Source organism: Crotalus tigris, unplaced genomic scaffold (genome assembly GCF_016545835.1).
Source record: "Crotalus tigris isolate CLP2741 ecotype Arizona unplaced genomic scaffold, ASM1654583v1 scf7180000019078.1875890, whole genome shotgun sequence".
Lineage (NCBI taxonomy): Eukaryota > Metazoa > Chordata > Lepidosauria > Squamata > Viperidae > Crotalus > Crotalus tigris.
Window position 1 is genome coordinate 1479981 of NW_024097364.1, and position 20426 is coordinate 1500406.

The 20426-nt window shown below is 38.4% G+C and overlaps 1 protein-coding gene across 2 annotated transcripts in view; it reads right to left on the reverse strand.

Annotated features, from left to right (window-relative positions):
• Positions 1 to 19258, reverse strand: part of SHISA6 (shisa family member 6) — a 363728-nt gene extending 344470 nt beyond the window's left edge. For both annotated transcript variants that reach the window (XM_039359559.1, XM_039359558.1), the window contains exons 1-2: positions 19052 to 19258; positions 17646 to 18561 (exon numbers count right to left, since the gene is read on the reverse strand). In XM_039359559.1, the coding sequence (XP_039215493.1) occupies positions 17646 to 18334 (689 nt within the window). In that variant the 5' untranslated portion in view covers positions 18335 to 18561; positions 19052 to 19258. The remainder of the gene's footprint in view (positions 1 to 17645; positions 18562 to 19051) is intronic.
• Positions 19259 to 20426: the final 1168 nt, after the last annotated feature.

Here is a 20426-nt window from a genome sequence, read left to right on the forward strand (position 1 = left end):
TCTTGGCATGGACTTAAGCTACAGTATACAGTACTTGTCTGATTGTTGTCTCGGTAACAGATTTTGCCACTGTCTTTCAAGGCCATTCTTTATGTCTTCTACAGAGCCCTATGATGGTGGACAACCTTGCTCTTTTCTCAGAGGCTGGGTTAGGGAATGTATCCATGAGGATATTTTACTCACATGCTTATTATATTAGTCCTTGTTTTATTACCTCTGTTGTTTTTGAATTGTATTAGATGTGTTCTTAATGTAATGTATAAATAGACAAAGGGTCACTAAAATACCAATCTTTAATGTAAAAATCAGTGAAGATAATTTTTTCTAAATATATAAGTTATATATATATAACTTATATCAAGGATAGCATGGACATATGTCAAGTTTTCAGGGATGAGCAGAGGTTCTATCTATCCACATTCTCATTTTCGTGGACCCTCTCAAGGCTATGATACCAAAATTTAGTATGTTTATGTTTAAAGACAAGAGCTTAAATCAGAAACCTTCCCCTGATGCTTAACATTTCTCTGCTGACATCCACACATCAGCCCCATCTCCCTTTGCTTCCTGGCGATTAAAAGAACAAAAATAATTTTAAAAAGTGCCATCACTGATTACAAAAAGGTTTCCTGCCTTTCTCTACTTGAAAAGATCTCTCTCTCTCTCTCTCTCTCTCTCTGTGTGTGTGTGTGTGTGTGTGTAAACATACTACAAGCAAGGAGAGCTTGTAACTACAGAGCAGTAGTCTACAGATGTTAGATTAGTGGAGATTAACAGGCATATCCACTGCTGTATTTGTATTTGTGCATTTACATGCATAGATTAATATATGCATCTGCTATTGTCTGCTTTTTCCCCCTTTTGGTGATGAGGAGGTAAATATGTGTGTTCTTTCTTGCCACACCAAGTCACTATCATTCCCTGCAAAAAAAAAAAGGGGGGGGGATTATTGACTTATTCTGCTTTCATTCTCAATATTTAAAAAATGGTTTACAACTTATTTAAAAAAATGGGGAGGGGCATGGATTTAAAAAATATTAATCTTTCTGTATATACTAGAAACAAAAGCAAGAAAAAACTCTTTGAGTTCAGGGTTTGATGTCCTTATCCCTGCACCATGCTGCTCAAGATCATAATATTTATTTATTAGTACCTATATATGATAGGAAGCACTTTCTAGAATGAGAAAGGCTTAATTAGAAATATCCCCATGAGATCTTAGAATTGCAGAGCCAAACTATACCTGAAGTATTCTATTTCCACCCATGGTCTGGGTTTTTTTTTAAGATAAAAAACATCTGCAACTAGATGTAGGCTTGAGAAGAAGAATAACATAAGGAATGTTTTTTTTAAAAAAAACTCTCCCCCCCCCTTTTTATTTTTCCATTTAGATCTTTATCCAAGCTACTTTCCAATCTGTACAGGAAAAGATTATTTATCTTTTTCCTTCATCCAGGAGAAAATGACTTGAAAATTTTCGGAGAAGCCATAAGCGAGAGGAGAAAGAATTAAACAGACTCGTTCCTGATCACATCTTCCCCAAACTGCTTTTCTTTTTTTAAAAAAATAAAAAATATATTAAGGAGAAAAATGTGCAACTAGTGTCAAGCCTAGATTGAATCTTAATAAGCAAAGACTCTAAGAATTAGCCCTGTTCACCAAGGAGCTCTAATCATGAAGTCCAATCAGGCTAGAAGTAAAATCAGTCAAGCATCCTCCATAAATGTGCATTGGACTATAGCTTTATAAACTTTATAAACAATGCATTTTCCATGCCACAGATAGGTGCAAAGGATTTTCCCATCTGTCATTCACTATAGTTTTTACCTTTGTGGCAAGGACATTTCATTTTCTTAGAGCTGGGTATATTACAGCATTTTCCTGGAAAATTGTGATCCTCTGCCAGGTGGATTATTGAATATGAAATTGTTTTTAGCTCTGCTCAATATTGCCTGCAATATGAATTGCACGAATGGCAAAACATTTCCCTTCTTCATGCTTCTATTATTCTGTAAATCTTTGGAAGCTAAATGTATTATTATTATAATGAACAATTTCTTGTGGAGTTATTGGTGCTCTGTGAGCTGGAGTCATTGGTGTTCTCTGAGCTTGGCTGTTTGCTTAGAGATGTTTTATTACCCAACTAGTGAGTTGGGGGTTTATATAATATACAGAAGCAACTGTAGTACTCTAGTACAGGGCTTTGCAACCTTTTCACCAATTGTACCACTTTTAGGATATGTCAACATCCGAGTACCACCAGTCGCCTAGCAAGGTGTCAAAAACTTGATGACCCCCCCCCAAAAAAGGAACAAAGTGATAAAGTACAGGTAGTCCTCGACTTACAACAGTTCGCTTAATGACTGTTTGAAGTTACAATGGCACTGAAAAAAGTGCCCCCCAAGCCACAGCTGAGCAAGACACCTGCCTGTCCACCCAGCGGCGCTCTTCCTCCTGTTTGAGGTTTTCATTGTTGTGAGCATTTCTGTTGGGGATTGGCAGCGGAGATGGGGTGGGGGGTTGTTTAGTTTTTATTCCACTCGTCTGCTGGGTGGTTGCAGCAGGTTTTGGTCACTTCACATGACTCTGGGACACTGTGACCATCATAAATATGAATCAGTTGCCAAGCATCTGAATGTAAATCACAAGTCCCTGGAGATGCTGCAACATTCCAGCTGATTGGCACTTTTTCTGGGTTCAGCAGAAGCATCAGGATCAGCGCCGAGCTCCAGCTGCAGCCTGGAGCTGATCCTGGTGCTTCCACTGAGCCCTGACAGCCCCGAAGAAGCGCCGATCAGCTGGAAAGCGGCACTGATCCTGGTGCTTCTGCTGAGCCCTGACACCCTGCAGCTCCAGCCATCTCTCGCTCAGGCTTATGTGGTGCTGCCACCGGTTCAGCTCAGTCCCCTCCCCCGCTACCACTTTTCTAGGATGGTTGCGTACCACCTTCCAGGTGCCAATGTACCACAGGTGGTACCTGTACCATTAGTTGAAAAGCCCTGCTCTAGTACATATGTATGATACTTATACAATATATATTTTATGTACTGTAGCTGTAACAGTTATTGTAGTACTGTAGCTACTATATATAAACTGAGAGCAAACCCCACCCTCCTTATCATTACCTAGTTGGGTAATGAAACACCTGAAAGCAAACTGCCAAGTTGAGAGAGCACCAGGTTTCCACAATTCAACCCTGAGCTATATATATTCTTTTCTATTGGAACAATTTCTTACTGTACTTCTCCAACAGAGGAGCTCAACCAGTCTTTAAAATATTTCATTTAAAACTGAAACTAAACTTGATTTAATTTTAAAATGTCTGTCTTTTCTTCTCTGTTTTGATTTTTTTTTAAAGAGCTAAAAGTTACCTCCCGCAGAATGTTGCCCATCAGTTTGTAATGCATGATCAGGATGTCATGTTTTGCCCTTGGATTTGGATTTTAGGTTTTGTACAAAGCCTAAGAAATACAAGCATATATGTTCATTAATTGCTTGTGACTAAGAATCTGTAATAGGACTTTGCCCATATTGCTCTATATATGAAAAAAGAAGTTGAGGAGATTTTTGCCAGTTTCCATGAAGCAAAAAAAAAAAAAAAAAAAAGAGGGCAGGGGCTGAAGATTGGTAGGAGTTGCAGAACAGATACTTAAATCACAGAGAATATGTGGAATTTAACTCCATCTACCCTTATGATATTTTGTTCTTCACCTTAGAGTGAAATTATAATTGAATAATATAATTGAAGGCATGGAGACTTCTCTGAGTTTATTCAGGAATACTGAACTAATGTCAAAAGAATTCTACAGTTATGAACTCAGCTGTGATTATTACAGCTAACTCAGCCACATAGAAACCTTATCAAGCGGAAGTTCTATGCCATCTTCTTCCTAACTTGCAATATTCTGCGTACCATTGTGGCAGAATCACAAATGCAAACATCACTCTCCTTTATTAGTTTTTAAAACAAGTGCCTCCCAAAAGAAGAAAAAAGGAAAACAATACTCTTCCTTGGTGTATTTCTTTACATATTTGTTAGAGATGACTGTTCTACTATATACGCAACACATGACATTTCAGTTGGGTGCTTCTCAACTGCAAGGGAAGGGAATGACGGACTTAATCTTGCCAGCTTCTTCTCTAGAACAGCCAAAGGCATCCTACTCATTTGCGTAAGAGATGTGTAGGCCTAGGCTGATAATGACACAGTGTTGATGCCAATGATAGATTAAAAAAAAACAAATCTTGCCTAAGAATGTGCTTCACCTATGTGAGCAGATGGGAGAGTCAGGTTGGCCTTGATACAGATTCCTATCTTCAAATGCAGCCAGTTTGGACAAGATCATCCAGAGGCCAAGATTTAAACTAATTATGCCAACTTAAATAGAGTTGCTTCAAAGTGAACAGGTACAATTGACAATGTATTCCACCCTGTTCATTGCTGCAAGTTACAATACCATTGAAGATTCATACCACATTTACAACACAGAAAAAATGATAATACTGAGATCCCTGACTACACTGAGATTTACAATAGACATTGTTTTGGATGGATACTCAAACTTATGAAGGCTGCAGCAGCATCTGCATGTGGTAAGGTTGATGGTGTTTTTGCCCTTTATGATTCCTACCAATAAAAAAAAACTTGGATTTTACTGTCTAAGGTAAATAATCTGGTTCAAGTAGTAAAGAATAGGATGTTACCAAGTTTTCAAAAATCAGGTACTTTACAAAATATCTTTGCATGAATGAAGCAATCTCTCTATTTATTAAAAGAAGAACATTCTTTGAAAGAACTGAACAAGTAGTTCAAAATCTGTATCTCCACAAATAACTTTCACTGGAACTGCCAGTGGTTGTGTATACGCATGCATGTGGAAACAATTGGAGACAAGTTTCATAGCAGCCACATGGGCTTTACAAAAAATAGTTGCTGTTTTAACACTTTGAGAAGTACTTTTTTCAGGCTAATGTTGAGAAGCACGTCTCTCAAAGGCCTTCCATCTACAAACTACAGATCTTCTCTCTTTTACTTTTAAACATATATGTAATTTTAAACCAATTTTATTTTACGGTTTTATGGTTTCCATCCAGGAGAGCTAAGGAAGTCTAAAGAAGCTTCTAAGAATCCTGATTAAAACTCTTAATTATCTTGTATTTCCTAATATAGCTTAAAAAGTATGAAGGAATTTTAGAAAGGTAGGTAGGTAGGGCCATATATGTTTCCATAGATATAAACATAGATATATAATTATAATAATTAAATCTTGAAGACCAAGACCAAGATTTAAGCTATAGTCCAGAATGCACCTGCACAAGCAGTTATGGGCTTACCATGGTACATACATGTGACACATCTGTTCATGAACCTACACTGGTCACCAGTGAGATTATAAGATTTGGTTATCTATGGAATACCATTTTTAATTGTCTCTAGTTGTTCTACAAGAACTGACAGGGAGAGGATGGTCCTGGGTTATTCAGCAATTAAACTATGCCATTTTTTTCAGGATTCTGAAGATTGCCTTCTATGGTATCACTTATGGTCTCTGAAATAATACATTTCCCCACATGGCCCAACCCCCTATTCCATTTATTTTATTTTATTTCACATTTGCATTCCAATTGTTTGCTTTTATTGATTTATTTAAGTTGGCAAGAGTCTTACCAATTTGGCAGCCATATATACAAAATAAATAAATAAATCATTACGTGCTTTGGATTTGATTTAAGAGCAACTATTACAGTTAGGTGTTTTTTTAAAAAAAAATATTTCTTTCTCTGGATTCACAGCTTACCAGTTCTTGGCATAGGCGCTCAGTAATTGCCTATTAGGATTCTAGTGCCTTGAGAGTCTCTATCATATATTACTGTGAGTGATTGCTTCGTTTCAATGCTAGAATTGCCTGATTTACAAATAAGAGTTCAGGAAGAAATAAAACTAAAATATAAAGTTATCCTAACCAATGTGTTTTTTCAAACTCAACCCTCCAAAAAATCGGAGTAGCCCTTTCATTAAAATTAATACATTAGGCTTGGATTTTGTGATGAGGTTTGTGCTGAAAGTTATTAAAACCTTTAATGAGGTAGCTCTGGTTTCTACCTTCATTTTTTTATTCTGCCTGGAGAAAAGGAAAAAGCCTGTCAGAAGCTACTTATGCAGAAAGCAAGGCAGCTTCTTTGAAAAACAAGCTTGCCTTGGGACCTGGAAGGGGAGAAGGTGAGTTCAGACCATCCTTATTCTACTGAGCCATCTGCCCTTCATCTGGTCATTCTGGTATTTGTCTTCAGGTGCCCTTGATTCGGTCATTCTGGCATTCATTGCTGAGGTATCAGAAAAATATCAACATGCTATTCAGAGGCAGTGCTCCTTTATAGCAGAATCTGGATGGGATTCTACTCACTATTTTGTACGTTATTTTTAACATCACCATAACCAAAACACCCTAAGTCCCTGAACGCCTGGCACCCTTAGCCAAAAGTCACAGGAAACGTGCAGTTCAAGATTATATCTACTGTCAGTCTCCTCGACCTCTCAACCAGACTCAGGCAAGCTTATGTCATTTCTGGAACATCACAGGGATTGATATGGGGAACCACAGCCTGGCATGACAGGATCCATGTACGACTTGTTTACTGTAGCATTCTCATAAACTAAAAGTTTTATATATGGGCGTCTGTGACTCTTTCTATGTTATAGTTAGTATTTCCTCCTATTGGCTGTGGATCAGGACACATACATGTTGATGGTTCAAAAATGTCCAAAGGGTGGGCTGCAAGTTCAAGGGTTCAGATGTCTCATACTTAAGGAACATAATACAACAAGCACATGGGAAATGCAATTGTAAAAAACCAAGGAAAGAAGATAAGCAAGTCTGATAGCATTTGGAAGTTCAAGTAAATTAGGAACTGCTTCTGTCTGAGAGATGCCAGTCTCATTAATTGGCCTCCAAGTTTACTTTCAGTAGACGTCTGATGGGGACTTCAGAAATATTTCATATCTAAGATTTAATTCTTTGGGAAAAAAAGACTATTCATAACATGAATAGTTCATATCTGAATAGTGAGGAATATAGCTGTTCCTCACTTAATCACTGGTCACTTAGTAACTGTTTGAAGTTATGACAGAGTCCCCAAAAGCTACTTACACCCAGGTTCCATGACCACATTTTAGGCTCTTGGCAACCAGCGCACCTTTAAGGCTGGTTGCAACACTCTGCACTCACATGATCGTGATTTACAATGTCCTGGACAGTTTCCAGCAAAAATGCCTACAGGAATACATGAATTTGCTTAATCACTACCATATACACTTAATGGCAGCCGTGTTTGCTTAACAACCACCTCAAAACAGTTGCAAAATCAGATCCAATCACATGGCTGCTTTGGCTTACAACAGTTATGACTTATGATAGAAATTCCAGGCTCTATTACAGTTGTAAACTGAGGATTACCTATAATCCTACTGCAGGAATGGAAACTATGAGGTAGTAAACTGTGATTTCTAGACCCGCCTTAGATATGAAAAACCAGCTGGGTAACTTTGGGCCAGTTAGTCTTTCTCAGCTAAGCCCACCTCACAGGGTTGTTGCAGTGGGGAAAATAGGAAGAGGAAGGAGTATTAGATATATACACCATCTTGACTTAATTATAACCATAATAAAAGTGGAATAAATAAAGCTCTAACTTTAATTAGTAACTACGGCTTTTCTTAGAAGTGCCTTAATTTCTGATAGTGTAATGTATATATCCAACAATCAATTATACAAAATATGGTATATAGCAGCACTATTCTTGTAGTGATCACGCCATCAATCAGATAGAAGGTTCAGAGATAAATGTTCAAAACAGACCTTATTCTGAAAAGTGCTGAATTTTTCATGTTGTTGGAACGAGATGAACAGGCTGGAGTCTGTTTATAGTTTTTGATAGAGGATTGTATGTTCTGGATGTATGTAAATTGTACGGCTTCTATATGGAATTGATAGTATACCAGATTTGAGATAAATAAGATATAGAAAGTATAGAAAAGTAAGGAAAAATAAATTGTCTTGCAATGCTCAACAAGTCTATCGAAGTTGACCACCATTAGCCTCAGCTTTGTTGAGATTTTATGAAGACTGAAAACAGGCAGTATCTAATGTAAAACTAACCCATATATACAATTTCTCATTTTGCATATTCCTTAGAGATTTTGAGATTTCAATTTGTTAGCTAAATTTTGGCAAGTAAGACACAAGGTGCAAGGAAAAGGGCAGTGCAACGTTAAATTATTCTGTAAATATTACTGATGGATAGATCCAATTTTTTCTTTTACCATCTGTTAAAAGAACAAGTACCAGTAGGTGTTTAATTAATTATGTATATTTTCAGATGTCATTCCAAGAGCTGTATATTAGACTAGACAGAAGTTCAAGTTCCAAGGCAGTCTGAAATAATTTGGAACAAAAATTCTTGTATTCAACCTGCCCTGATCCAGCCAATGCCTTGGTCTCCCTTGCATAATCCTAGGATTCTATGAAACATAATTTGAAAAATGTGAGCACCTTGCAAATGGATGGATGCAGCAGCTGTGCTAAAACCAACCAACCAAGCTGTCCTTGTATAAAATTCTGTGATATAGGAAAAAAAGAGGAAGAGCAGTAGATACAATGATAGACACATCTTCCCCTAATTCAGGAATGACCCTTGTAATTAGATCACAGATGGACCACCCTTGATTGCGCCAGTGACTGTGTTTTTGTTTCAAAGGACATTGTAACCCAATGGTTTGTTAAAAAGTTTCTGTGCTGCATTAGCTAGCAGACCAGGCCTAGCAACTAATTTATTTTATGGAAAAAATGAATTTATCCCTTGCACTTTCTCTGCAACTCCTGACAATGAGCCCCTTCCACATTCATCATTCTTCACCACCCTCTTATCCTTTGCACAAAACTTTTATATTTATCTGAAATTTGGCAGTGGTATTTCCCCCAGAAAGAGATTCTATAGCTGCAAATGTTGGTACATTCCATCTCAAAATAACTATATGTTTAAAAAAACAAACACCACTGAATTTTAAAGGAGCTAGCTCACTACTGTAAATTAACCACTAGAACATTAAGCTTGTTTGCAAATCTAATTCTTTTTGTTGAAAAGCAAAATTGTTACAACCATTTGGGATTTTCCCATGTATTCTTGGGGGAGGACTGAGCTGTTTTTTGGAATCATCCTTCAAATCTGGTTATAAAGTTGGATTGAACTACCCACACACAAAGCTAAAGCAGATCAGGTTATTTTTGTAGCACTGGTTCGGGCTCCTTGAAGTGGATCAGGTGGCTTCTGCTTACTCCTACATATTATCCTCTGCATATTATACAAAGGCTGAAAATTTGGGAGAAAAACATTAATGAGGAAATCAAATTGCCACATATACTCAGTGAAAATGGAATGATTCCCATTAAGCAAGGTACCATTATATTTTTTTCTGCATATGCTGATGTGTGTGTATGTAAGTAAAGTATTTATAAGATACCTTTTTTTATGGAAAAGCAAGTTTAAAGACTCAGATAAGTAAAGCTGGTGAGGGATAAATATAGATTAAAATATTGTTGTTTAAATGGAAGACAACACAAATTCCAAAGTGCACAACAGCATTATACCACATTCTGTAGTGACAGAAATGAAAACACAGTTGGCATTTAAAATCATCTCAGCAGTGTAATGATTGTGGGCAATACATGTGTAGAAAACAGGATTCACATTCCTCTTGCTTACAATGTCCCCCCTCCCAAAATAAATATAGATGGGCAGAGATTTTGTTTTGCATTTTATGTCCTGTTACAATTGGCCACAGAAATATGACGAACAGCCACTAATTATTCTCTCACTTGCAGCTAATACCCAAATGTAAAATAATAGCTCAGACATTATGTAGATTAACTAAATAACTAAGTGGAACGAACAATATGTGAGCCGCTAAATATTGTTGAACTCCAATTCCATCAGCTCTAGGTTGAAGAATGACAAGATAGAAAGACCTGCACATGGATTAGAGAACAAACAAAAGTATATGATGTTATCAAGAGAGTAAAAGAATTGAAATGGAAAGGGGCTGGTCACTTAGCAAGAAGAACCTGATGGCAGGTGGACCAAGGGAGTCATAGAATGGATCCCACTTGATAAAAAGCATCCACGAAAGAGACCTAAAACAAGATGGTTGCTGACATCAGCAAGTATTGCAGGCCCAATTGGCAAAAGAAAGCTCAGGAGTTTGGAAACATGCGGAAGAGGCCTTCATCCTGCAGTGGATAGACAGTGGCTAAAAGGAGGAGGAGGAGGAGGAGGAGATGTTGACTACCTGTTCCTGGTTTAAAAGAGTAAATAGGTATGGACAAGTAGCAGCATTAAACAAACCTACAGGGTATTACATTCCTCATCAACCATGGAGAATGATTAAAAAATGTCCAATAAGTTTGCAAGTATGCCTTTGCAAGAAGATGACAAAGTTGATAGGTAATCTGGGATGGTGGAAGTCCTACAGGTTCATATCTGAATGTCAACTAGAAATAATGTGTGATGTAAGACATCCCGCAAAATTCCTGACAGTGCAAGAGGAGTATAATGAGGGATATCAGTGCACATCTATTATAAAATGATCTGTAATTTGCCTTAGAGCAGATGCAACCTAACATAAACTGAAACAGACTGAGCTTATGGGAACAGAAGATTTGGATCTGAGAGAAATTCATTAACAGAAGCTAGTACAAGTAAGAGTTATAACGGGAATCCCATTGTAACAGAATAAAGAAATAATCTAGATACTGACTTGGAAGACAGCAAGAAATAAAGCTGACACATTTCAGGAAAACACTTGAAAGTATGAAAACTCTATGAGCATGTGTTTATTCCACATCAGTACCAAACCTGAAATCTGGGTCATATCCTATTTGTTAAGTGATGCAGGAATATGATAAAATGCAAGTATGTACCAAAAGTAATCTAATATTTATTATTTGTGCATCAAAATGCCAAACTTATCATATACAAGTAGTCCTTGCTTAACAATTGTCTTATTTAGTGACCATGAAGTTGCACAATAAATGAAGTTACAACAATGCTGAAAAAGTAACTTTGTAATCTGTCCTCACATTTATGTCCTCTGTAGTCCCCCTGAGGTCACATGATTGAGAGTCAGGCATTTTGCAACCAGTGGGCCTTTATAACCCACTCAGCATTTGTATACTTCACATCAGGTTCTGACAGAGTCAGTGAAAACTCTGGTAGTAAAATCACAAGTCACAGTGACATGATATCTCATGTAACGACTATGGGGTGATTTGCTTAATGGCTACAGGAGAAGTGAGGTCAGAAGCCCATTGCAATCAAGTTTTTTCACTTAACAACTATGTTGCCTAGCAACAAGTTGCTGGTCCCAATTGTGGTTGTTAAGCAAGGACTATCTACATGGACTGATTTTCATCAGATTTGCTTTCATATTGTCATCATTTAGTTACCAATGTTATTATATAGTTGCCATGTACTGATCTGTACATATTCCTCTATAGATTTGTGCCATATGGTTGTGTGAACATCTGTAATTCTATTGAAAGCTGGCCATGGAGGCAAAATAAATTGTTCTGGTTATGCAGTATCTGAAAGAATATTGGAACAAAAACTTTTAAGTCTAAACAAGGGATGATTCTCAAAGCAAGAGACAATTCTCTCAGTGGGAGAAAGAGGAGTGCAAGGCCCTCTTCACAATTCTCTCTGTGACTTAATTGGCATCATTGATGGGATCCAAGTCTAGGCACTAGAACAAATTAAAGATGAGAATGTTTAAGTTTAACAGAACAAATTCTGAAGATTCTATGCAAGATTCAATGGTAGAATAAATCTTAAACCCCCCCCCATGTTTTGACTGATAAAAAGTACTGCTAGGACAGGTACTTTACAGTGGGAGAAAGATGGTACATATCTTTCCAATATATAACTAGAAAAGCATGGATATTACAGTTGAGGGTACTGCTAACCTAAAAGAAACGGAGTTGTTAAAAGAAGCTGGCTATGTTTCATCCACATTTGCAAGCTACCTAAGAAGGCTTGGAATGCTAGGTATGAGTGGTGAGAAGGCGAGATAAATTCATAGGTTTTTTTTCCCCCGGACCTTGTGTTTTAACAGGAGTTTGGGTTCCATATCATTTTAAGTATCGTAAGATCCAGAAAACAACTCACAACAGAAATCCAGATATACAGTCATAGTCCAGAAGGTGTTTAGACATGAGTGAACAGTCCGTTCCTATCCAAAAAGCAAGATGAGATTGAAAAGTGCACCTCGACAAATAAACATACTATGGTTGTTTTCAAAGTAGCCAATACGAATACTCAAGTCTAGTCTTAGAGCAAAGCAAGGTGGCTGCCTCAAACAGATGTTCCTAGAGACCAGTAATGAAGTATTCAAAGCAAAGTCCTAAATATTTCACACTGTCCTGTGTGCTCTCAGCTACTTTGCAATCTCTATGTGTGATGCAGAACACTGTTCAATTGTTGGCATTGAAATGAGAAACCTAGCGCTGAAGGATATTTCAAAATATATAACAAAAAAGTTGAGACAATTTAGCAAATGCTAGAGAAAAACTGTACTATCATTTGTTAAAACAATATGAAAATATTTACTCTTACCCACATGAATAAGTCAGATACATAATTGTGCTTCTGCTACTAAAATTAGCAATTTAAATTGTGTTATCTTTGTGATATATCAGTTCAAGCAATTACAATGTCATTGTACCTTTTACTTAATATACGTTATTTCTCTGTGTTATTTCCTCAATAAAAATAATATTAAAAATCTTAGTTCTTAATTCCAACACTTCGCTGCTTTTCCCTATATATTCAAAATTCCAACCAATTGCTCAACACTTGTATCACTTTGTTTTATATGTAAAAAAGTGACAACCTGAAATGTTAGAAAATGTGCGCACTGACCAATATCAGCCATTCTTAAGCTTACATTTCAAAAAGTAACCCAGAACTGTCAGCGGACAATATCGTTCACTGTTGAACATGCTGCTTCTTTATGACACACAATAATACTTTTCTTAGTAACTGTAAATTAGGCATCTCATAAAATCTAACCAGAAATATTGGTCCTATAACTATACAGTTATGTCTATAAGAGGCCTTACTTAAGAATCCTTCAGACTGAACTAACACTGTTTTCCCCAGAGTAAAATAACAATCATTATAGTATCTATATATGCTCTTAGAACATTTTTATATACATGATATCCATTATAATTTAGAACTGATTTTACTCCCTCTTAAATCAGTAAAAATATCAATTCACCTAAAATCGACTATTTAATCCAAAGTCACTGGTTTCCCCTTTGTGGCAAGTAATTTATTTACTATACCCCCAATTCTGGAAATTCATCTTATAGTTGCAAAAGATTATCTGGTCCCAGATATTAAGCTTAACCTAAGGTAAGTGACCAGCATGTTTGGACAAGAATGTATTTCCATCAGCCCCATTTTTTCCTCCCAGCTTGATCATCCCAAAACATAACTAGCCTGCACAGAACTGAAAGATCTAAAAATATGGAAATCTCATTTCCTCAATCATAAGAACAGATGGATCCTGACCATATATGATTTTATTTTTAAAATAAGGAAGAAATACATTAATATAAGAAAAGCAGGATCCATGATTTCAAGCGAACTACCACATTCTTTTGGCAATTCCCAGCGTGGCCTTTAGGAGATTTGAAGGGACAAAATAGATTCCTTAAGATTTGTAAAGTTACCAATTAGTAATATCAGAACTGTCCTTACAATCTTAATTTTTGCAACTTATTTTAACATATCTACTTCAATCAAGGCAACAGAACTTGTGTTTTAGAAGTGTGGCCTTTGACATGCTGTACAAGTCCGAGTGACTCTTTTGCTAGCAAAAGTCGGGCACCTTGAATTGTATGCATTCCCCTAAAAACTAGTCTATGGCTCTTAGTATTTAAATGGATTTACCAAAGTTGATGAAATGTAGGTTAAATGTCTCTGAAGGATACAAATGGATTTACCAAAGTTGATGAAATGTAGGTTAAATGTCTCTGAAAGATATAATCTTTTGTCATCTTCTATGCTCTAATAATATTAAAAATCCACCCTTCCAAAGATATATTTTTTCCAAAACACAATTGTTATTCATTTCTTTAGATCCTTGATCTCCATACAAGTGATTTATTTCAGCGTTTAAAAACATATTTTAAAAGTGAAAAGAACATCTAAGAATAGAAATGACAAGAGGGAGTTTAGACAGGGCTGATAAGGCTTCATGTGATTTTGATGAGAGATTTTGTAATGCCACTACTCCTGGCATTATAAAAAAAATATGAGAAAGAGGAGCACACACATATTTCAAAATTCATTTACCAAGAATGCCGTTTACCTAATGAGACTTGCTGACCTTAGCAAAAGCATTAATGAAACAAAAAAGAGGTATTTCAGTCCTATAAGTCATATTCTCAATTCTTCCCAATATTTACTGAAGCTAACGCAATAATATTTCATAGCATTCAGTAATATTTCATAGTACTGCTGACAGAAGTTTTAAATATTATTACTGTGTGCATATGTGTATGTAGGATGTGTCTCTCTATGTGTGTGTGTATGCATGCTGGCCAATACTCTTAAGGTACTAAGAGCCAAGTGCGTTTGAATTAAAATTCAGTTTTAGCATAACCCTTCATATGCAAAGCTAAGACTGTCAGAAAAATGTGATTCAGTGTGCATACCAGCTGATGAGTTGCCCTTCATTGTAGTGAGTAAATGAGAAAAATGAAATAAGAGAATATTTTCAACTTTTCCAGATTGGCTCGTGTGGCAGTGGGGTGGGGTGGTGGGGAGATAATTGTGATAAATTTGGGCTTTTTTGTAATCTTGCTTGGGATTTTACTGAGTAGAATGCTGATACTGTATTCTATGCACTGGTAAAATACACTTGCTTTTCATTTAATAAGCTGGTGTCAAGTCTTTCAGCATACACAATATTTAATTGATGATTTAAATGAAAGATAATCATGCAAAGGCAGCTGCTCCTCTCTGTCATGATTGCTTCTATTACATATTTTCAAAAAATTGCTCACTACAAATTAGCTTACTTACACTTGAGTGACATATACATTCCAAATCCTACATTTGAAAGTCCCATCTCAACAATTCATGTCAGATGCAAGAGTACTTGTCATTCACAGAGGTAAAATGAAGGGCATCTGACTTCCCCCCCCCCCAGTGAAAATGTATTTCTGCTATGCAACATTTCCACAGAGGGTGAATAGTTTTCTTTTGTTATTATACTTAAAGACAAAGAAAGTACCAAGTACCACCTTAATTACTCAAATGTTAATTTAGAATGCCTCAACATGCTTAAAAGAGAAACATGGAGGACTTCCTAGTAGCTCTAACTATTGAACAACAACAATAAAATCCGACATGGGTCTCCTCTCTAGAACATAAAGGAGAAGAAGCTGGCTTAGAAAAAGAGATTAATCCTGTTGAAGTGCAAGTTGAAAGTGTTCCACTTTCTATAGCACTTAGAGTAAATAAAACTAGCAGGACACAGAGTGGAGGAGAAAATCAGGCACCATAGGAAGTGTGAAAGTTACAGACAGAATTCAGGAATGGGGTGAAGGTGAATATGCGACAGAATTCAGGAATGGGGTGAAGGTGAATATGCAGCTATACAAGCATGCTTTTAGTTGAGTTAGTGGAGGAGGATGCAAAGTTAACAGAAGTTAAAGAAGAAGAAAGAGAATCTTAAGCAGGGAATTTAAAAATGTAGGAAAAGTGTTATAACCTTGGGAAGAATAGATGGAACTTGTAGAAAACAGCCCAGAGAGTTTTTGTGCAGTTTCATCAAGCAGGGAAAAAACTGTTGAGAGTTTAACACGAAGATATGATAAGTGTAAACTTTAAAAGAGAGAAAATGAGAAAATCCTGTTCAAGATTTGTAGCTATATAAAAAGGTGTTTGATGAACAGCAAACAGAGCAATCTGAACTGTTTTGAAAACTACAAAACAACACAGAAACTAGTTCTCGCGATTTTGGAAAGAATGATACAAAGATGTTGTATTGCAATGAGGAATGAGATATTTCCCTCATTTCTCTGAGGGAAAGAAAGCTTTGAAAGGTTTATATATTGTTAAAAGTAAACAACTCTTTTCCTATTTTAAGCCGGCTTGGCATTATGTAATTCTGTGCTTTGTTGTTAGAATAAAACAAATTAATGTTAGTGCCTAAAGATAAATACAGATTTGAAAACAGAATGAAAACAGAAATAAAGATTAACATTTGTTAAAGTTGTCAATTTCAAACCTCATCAAGAGGTTTGTAGCTAAAACATTTAAAAGACCTAATTTTTTTTAAAAAAAATCATAGGACAATATTTTTTTAAAGCCTATAAAGTAAGGTCTCTAAATTTGTTAGATGGTTGTGATAATTGGGCTATTAAATAATTTTAGTTATTAATATAGAACTCAGCCACCTACACTTTCTATTTAGAGGGTGTTCTTCAAACTGTAGCAGGTTTTAGGTAGCTGAGTCTCGGATAAAATTCACTCTTTCCTCTTCAGCCTACCTAATTCAAAAGAAACTGCTCATTTATTTTTTGAGTAAAATTTACCATAACCTGAATCTTTATTCAACTTTATGATTATGTTTTACTTTATAATTCTCCATAATCCATATTTGAGCAAGTTATTTAGAAAAAAATATTCTCCTGTGCCTTTGTGTGTTTATATATATTTTTTAAAAAAATAGAATTTATCTCACTGTAACAATAGTCTATCTATGGAAGTTGTGGGTTCTCCATTTTTGATGGTGTTTGGAAGAGACTGAACAGCCCCCTCTCAAAGAGGCTTTTATGATGTTCCTTCACATTGCAGGGAGTTGGATTAGATGATCTTTATGGTCTCTTTCAACTCTATAATTCTAATTAAACTAATTAAACTATGACAATTTTTAATTGGATTATTTAAAAATATGCAGTGTGTATGATAATACTCAGTACTGTAGTATTGGTATTATATCTATTTCTAATAACATCACCTTTTTCAGAGGGAGATATTAAAATCTACTTTTCCCAATTGTTTCTATTAATAAAAAGAGAAGGTATAGAAGGACGACGGGAGTTTTAGTCCAAAATTTCTGGAGGATGCTAAGCTGGGCAAGGTTGCTATAGAAGAAATTACCCTGCTAATTGTGAAAAAAATAAATGTTAAGAAATGAAGATCTCCATAATACCAGGAGGTGAGACAACTTGTATGAGGTTTTGCACATTTGTTTCTCTAGGGAAACAAGGATCCACGAAGAACGGCAGGTGAAAATGTCTCAAGTATCCTAAAGAAAATTCCTTCCTTCATTTCCTGCAGGAGAACAGATTGCACGAAGGAACAAGAAAATCAATCATCCCATTTATAAGACAGTAAAGTGGGGTTTCCTGTCATAAGCCAACCTGGGAAAGACAGTGGTGTTTCTGTGAGGCAGGGGATTTCTCCCCAAGTCACAGGATGATAGTATTTGGAGTGAGATTATTTCACTCACATCAGTGCACATTCAAGTTGTGGAAAGTGAAAAAAAAAAGTTACTGGGGTCCACACTCTGTTCTCACCTGTGGATGTTCATTTCCTGTGGCGGTTGTCGTGCTTTGTCATATGCCACCTTAGCAAAAATGCCCGCAATGACAACAAAGGCAATGGCCCCACATGAAATGTAGACGGTGGCATTTGTGTTGTCCTCATTAGGGTCATACCCATTGGGTATATCTCCAGGTCCATTATTGCTGGTGGCAGGGGTCATAGGATCTGTGCTAGGACGGGGGTCCTGATTTCGGCACTTTTCCTGATTGAGCTTCTTAGAGCGCTTGTTGCAGCAGAAGCGGAAAGAGCAGGTGCCACAACAGTAGCGAAAATCCTGCTGAGTGTTGTTGCATTCAAACTCTTTGTCCCACTGCCCACTCACATCATAGTAACCCATGCATGTCTCATATGCTGGGCTGGAATTGCCTGCACTGCTGCTGCTGCTGCTGCTGCTGCTGGAGGAGGGCAACTTTGCTGGACCTACACCAGGACTGCGTCCACGGCTTCCTCCGCCACTGGCTTGCACAGAAGAAGGGGCCGTGCTGGTTAGGGACTGGTTCAGTTGCTCCTTGGCTGGCTTGTAAGGTCTCCGAGAGGCTCCTGCCCCCTGTGTCCGGTTGCCCTTGGGCGTCCGTGGGGGCCCAGCTGCCTGGGTGGTCAGAAGTAGTGTCAGGACATACAAAGCAAATGGTAGAAGCAAGAGGAGATGCCTCCACCCCATGGTGAGTTGAAAGACCAGAATGGAGGAGGAGGTAGGTGGGGGGGGGCTCTGCCCAGCCCAGTCCAATCAAGAACCTCGGTCTTGCCACTCCATGGATCTGAAGAGGAGCAATTTGGCACTTCACTTCATCCTGATAAGAAACAAGAGGCACTACTCGGCTGCTTCAGGGCAAAGATGGGCTCTTCTCCGAATCCCGATCTCCTTATCACAGCTCCTCCAGTGATGGGCTACAAGAGAGAAGGAAACATCAGAGGCTACCTGCCTAGGCAAAAATGAGTCGGAGAAAGAAGCCGGACAGTGCTAAGGGAGGCTGGAGTTGCCCCCAAGGGGGCCTACTATGACTCCGAATTGGGGGAAGAGTGAAGAGGCAGAACTGTCCAGAAGAAGCGCTGAAGGTCTCTTTGGGGCAGGGAACAAAAAAAAAAAAAAAAGAATCCTCCACCCAGACCGGATCGGGGCATGGGGAGAGGAGGGGGCGGGAAATGACTGCTATGCCGTCGGGACTTAGCACCACCGAACAGGGAAGCTGTTCGGATACCAATTCGAGGGGGGAATTCCCTTGCCACAATCCCAGGCGAGATGGAGCATCACCAACAGTAGCCACGCTCGAGCAGAACCTGGCTGCCAGCAAGGACTGCAGTAACCCCCGTTCCCTTTCTCTCTCTCTCGCCCAATGCCCTTGTCCCCAAGTCGGCTTGCATTCCTTCCTTCACTTACCATGCCGGGGCGGAGCGGGAGCACTGCGGAGGCGCCGCGCTGGGCAGCCGTGTCGCCGCGCACTGGCCGGAGCTCCCTGCGCCGCCGCTGTTGCACGCCCGGGCTGGAGAGAAGCTGCTGCTGTTGAGCGGGCGGGGACAGCTAGAGGCTTAAAGAGGAGTGGCCACCGCCTCCCTTCGCCTCTCTCGGCCCGCCCAGTCCCGGTCCCCTGCGAAGAAATCGCAACCTGGGCAGCCAGAGGCCGGAGAAAGCAGTGGGTTGGGGGGGGGGGAGCGGGAACCTGATCTTGGCCACTTAAGCCCAGGCCAGGCCAGGCCCAAAGACCCCTGTCCCGCTCCGGCTCTCCACACAGAGCCACGCTTTTCGGGATACACGGCTGAGCTGAGGGTTCTCTCCCGTCTCGCCTGAGGGCGGCAAGAAGCCTTGCTCAGAAGCGGGAAAGAGCCCGGCGTAACCGCCTCCCTCTGAGTCGGGAGACTTCTTTCTTCCGAGAGTGTTAAATGGAGAAAATCATGTTTGTCATCACACGTGAAAGAGGATTGCGTTTGGCATGAAGTTGCGGACTGAACTAAAGGCACCGAGAAAGTGCTCCCGCGAGGAACTGTGGCGTGGAAGTTTGACTGCGCCAATAGGCTCTAGCCTGGAGATAGCAACGGTCTTTACATGCCATCATGCGGGGGGGGGGGGAGATGGGGGAATCACTGCTTGGCATATCAGGTCGGTGAAGAATTCAGGTTCTGTGTTTTCGCCAATAACAGATTTTAGTCTTCACTTCGTCTTAAAACGAATACTGGAAAAATTTTCCGCTGTCAAAAGATCTCCAAATGTTACTGTGCATTCCTTCAAATGAAGTGACAGGCAACCTCCAGAACGAAAAGATCTTAACAGAGTCCTGATGTCTACAGAATACACATATACACCGGGAGAACCGGAGTATCATTTCCTGGGTTTGCCCACTCGTGCACAATTCCAGGTGAATGGAAATAGCAGATATGAAAAGGATTTCAATTGAATTGTGATGACAGAATTTGAACTGTTTGTTAAATCTCTGGGGGGAATCTCGTGTTTCCGAATGTGTCATGTGTTTGGAAGAATTCGTCAGTGCACTGAAGGAACAAATCCCTGCTAAATTCCAGGAACCTTTTATGTGCATGAGCATTAATTAAAACAAAATAATGATAACTCTCCAACTGCTTTTGGAATTGGCGCACAATGCAGAATTCCGCCCCCTTAGCCTTTTTCTTTATTGTGATTGATTGTACAGTGGTTATTTTAAAAATAATTAAGGGATATTTTTAAACATTGCTGTTGCAGATAACTTAATTATCAGCAAAGCAAAATTGAAGAGGCAAACTCTATAAGTATGAGCAAAAAG